General features: G+C 31.6%; 1 protein-coding gene across 2 annotated transcripts in view; it reads right to left on the minus strand.

The window, feature by feature from the left end:
• The window catches only part of KLRF1 (killer cell lectin-like receptor subfamily F, member 1), a 20,680-nt gene extending 17,569 nt beyond the window's left edge, over window positions 1–3,111 (minus strand). For both annotated transcript variants that reach the window (XM_008578073.1, XM_008578072.1), the window contains exon 1: window positions 3,027–3,111. In XM_008578073.1, coding sequence (XP_008576295.1) covers window positions 3,027–3,111 — 85 coding nt within the window. The remainder of the gene's footprint in view (window positions 1–3,026) is intronic.
• Between the last annotated feature and the right edge of the window lie 308 nt (window positions 3,112–3,419).

Below are 3,419 nucleotides of genomic sequence, written 5' to 3' on the forward strand. Positions count from 1 at the left end.
ATATCCTATCATTTGCAGCAGTGTGGGTGAAACTAGAAACCATCGTGTTAAGTGAAGTAAATCAGGTACAAAAAGACAAATGTCGCATATCACTCATGTGTGGAATATAAAAAAAAATTTTTTTAAGTGGTTCTCATAGAAGTAGAGAGCAGAATAATGGTTACCCGAGGCAGGGGGGGAAGATGGGGTAGGAGGAAAAATAGTGGACTACTGGGTACAAAACTATGCTATCGATATCTAAGGATGATAGATGCTTTCTATCCTAAATGAATCAAATATATGCAGTATACTCATGTGTTGAAGCAATACACTGTGCCCCACAAATATATACAAATAAATGTTAAAAACATCTAAGAAATAAATAAATACTCTGCATATTTTGAATATAAAAAAGTTATGAAGAAAATAACATTTTTATTATACTGTGTTTCCTCCTATAAGAAAGTTGTATAATTTAACTTAAAAGGTAAAAACACTAGCCTTTAACCACCAAAAAATAAAAATAACTAAACAAAAATTTTAAAAAGTAAAATCAATTACTCTTATGAATGTCCATACAAAAATGTTAATTATACTGCTAGTAACCAAAATATATCATAACCATTTTAAGTTTATACTAGTAGTAAATCCATTAATATCATATTAAAATTTCTAGGGAAAGACATTATTATCCAACAGATATAAAAATTAAATAGATAAAATTTGAAAGTTATGTTTTAACAAAACAGGAATTAATGGATACTTGTTTAACACAATAGTTTTATGTCTAATAAAACTATATCTTAATTGAGAAATACAGAGATTTTCTACAAAAGTCTAGAAAAAAATAAAAATATCTCAAATCTTCATTACTCTTTAATATTGTTTAGAAGGTATTACCTAATACAATCAGACAAGATAACTTAATTATACGTAGAAACTTTAGAAAAGAACAGTTAAAGTTATTTGAAGATAACGTAAGTGTATATTTGGCAAAACCAAGAGTTAATCAGAAAAAAAATACCATAATCCCACAAATAGTAAAATAATTGATAACTGCAGTTATAACATTAGCATACTAAAATTAATTTCTTTATATGAAGGTACTTCCTAAACTTCATGGAAGGATTCATATTATCTTTTATTTCCATTTTTTATGAACTTTTTGATGTACTCTCATATATCCAATAACCACTTAAAAAATAGATGAAAGGAAGGTATTATTTATGAATAATTAATGAAACGAAAACAAACACAAAGAAAACCACACAAATTTAACGAATGCCCCAAAGTGATATGAAGAAAACAAACTGAAAACTGAATAACATAAAATGCAGACTTGAACAAATGGAGATTCAACCACGTGCTTGGATAAGAAGGATAAATGTCAAAAAAAAAAAGATAAATTCTTCCTAAGTTAATTCTCAAATTAGGAAGTAATCTACGACACTCTAGCGCTGTAATAATATATATATATATTATTACACAATATATATATATATTATTACACAATATATATTATTGCACAATACTATTTCCATAGTGATTCTGACACTTTTACATATATAGAGAGACAAAGAGAGAGCACACAATTATGTATGTCTATCATTAGCAACCAAGATTATCAACATGAGAAAATATATACAAACACACAATTGCAAAATTAAGTAAAACTCTACTTATAATCACAAGGTTCAAACTCTCAATCCAACTCACATGGATTATGTCTTACTCACCCCAAGCTTCACTAAATATTAGCAAAAGATACAAGGCATGCATATGAGCATGTCCACTTAAATATCTGGAAACTGCATGTCTCCACATGTTGGCTTCAGAGAGACATCTACAAACTGAGTGTGAAAAAAATCTGCACAAAGTCACTACATTTTTGTGGCCTTTCAGCTCTAATATCTCTGTTTTCCAAAACGAAATGAAAATTGAGTGTAGGAAATGAATGAGAGACTTTTAAAAAGTGGGGATCTGTAAAAATGCACATGAAAGCAGCAATACTTCTTGTATAAATAGGCTCCATGTAACTCTAAGATGAGTCGGTGCTGTGGGTGCTATAACAGAAGGCCACAGGAAGGGATGGCAACAGTTTGAACGAATATTTCTCTGAGGAAATTAATGGATTTTTTAATGATGTGGATGATACTTGAGGAAGGACTCGAAAGATAAGTAAGATTTTTATAGGCGGGAAAGTTGGGAAGTGTATTCTTAAGAGTACTACCTCAACAAAAATTCAGAAATAAGATCAAAAGAGAAATGCTTAGAAAGACATAGGCCAGGACAAACAGTCTCTCTCTATAACTAGGATTATTAATATCTTTCATTCCACTGAGATCTTTTCACCACATCATGTTAAGGTGGCAGGATGGATTCACATCACGTGTGAAGGGTATGCTTGAAGCACTCAATAAAATGTTTGTTTTTGTTCATCAAAAAACTGTATTTTGAGTCAGTCTGATGAAGAACTTATTTTAAAGATTTTGACAAATTAAACTAAAAATTAACAGTTAAAAATGCCATATTTAATGATAGGTAATGAATGATAGGATGGTAATAACTGGCAGCAAATATTAATTGATTTTATATTATTAATTTTAATTATGTGTATTTCCTCAGAATATCCTTAGAAAATTATACCACACAAAATATTACTTTAAAAGCAAGTAGATGGTAGTGCCACGGTGATAAATGAGAGAGACAGAAGAGAGAAAGAGACTATCTCAGAGGAATTTTGTAAGATTAAACGAAAGAGGAAAGATAAAGCCCTCTGCACAGTGCCTGCCATGGTGTTTACTAAATGGTTACAGTGGCTGTTATTTTGTAATCAGTACTGTTATCTAAAGAGAGGGAAGGAGAGAGAGACAGAGAGACTGGGCAGCTCCACCAGTTGAAAAGCAAAACTGAATGACATACCTTCAAATGGAAGTTGGGACGTTTGGATGGAGCTTCTCTTCCTGGTTATCTAAAGAGAGGGAAGGAGAGAGAGACAGAGAGACTGGGCAGCTCCACCAGTTGAAAAACAAAACTGAATGACATACCTTCAAATGGAAGTTGGGACGTTTGGATGGAGCTTCTCTTCCTGGACTGCACGTTCAATGTCATGTATCTTTCTTCATCTTGCATCTTCAGCGTGAGTGAGTGCGTATGCACGTGTATGCTTTGTTTTATTAAGTATGATATGTCACAAGAAAAGACTAAAAACCCTGCTGCTAACCAAAGATTCTCTCCAAATTCTCCTTTCGGGGTACATACAAGCGTTCACACTTTAATATTTGTGAAAACCTCAGAGGAAATGTTTTCTTCTTAAAGTTTATTTTCCATGACCTAGATAACATGTAATTTCTCAGTTCTCCACCACATATTGAATTTAATATTTTACTTGGTGCTTTAAAAAAATTTTCCTGATATACACCTAAAGTAGGGAAATGGAA

This window comes from Galeopterus variegatus, unplaced genomic scaffold (genome assembly GCF_000696425.1).
Source record: "Galeopterus variegatus unplaced genomic scaffold, G_variegatus-3.0.2 Scaffold1626, whole genome shotgun sequence".
Lineage (NCBI taxonomy): Eukaryota > Metazoa > Chordata > Mammalia > Dermoptera > Cynocephalidae > Galeopterus > Galeopterus variegatus.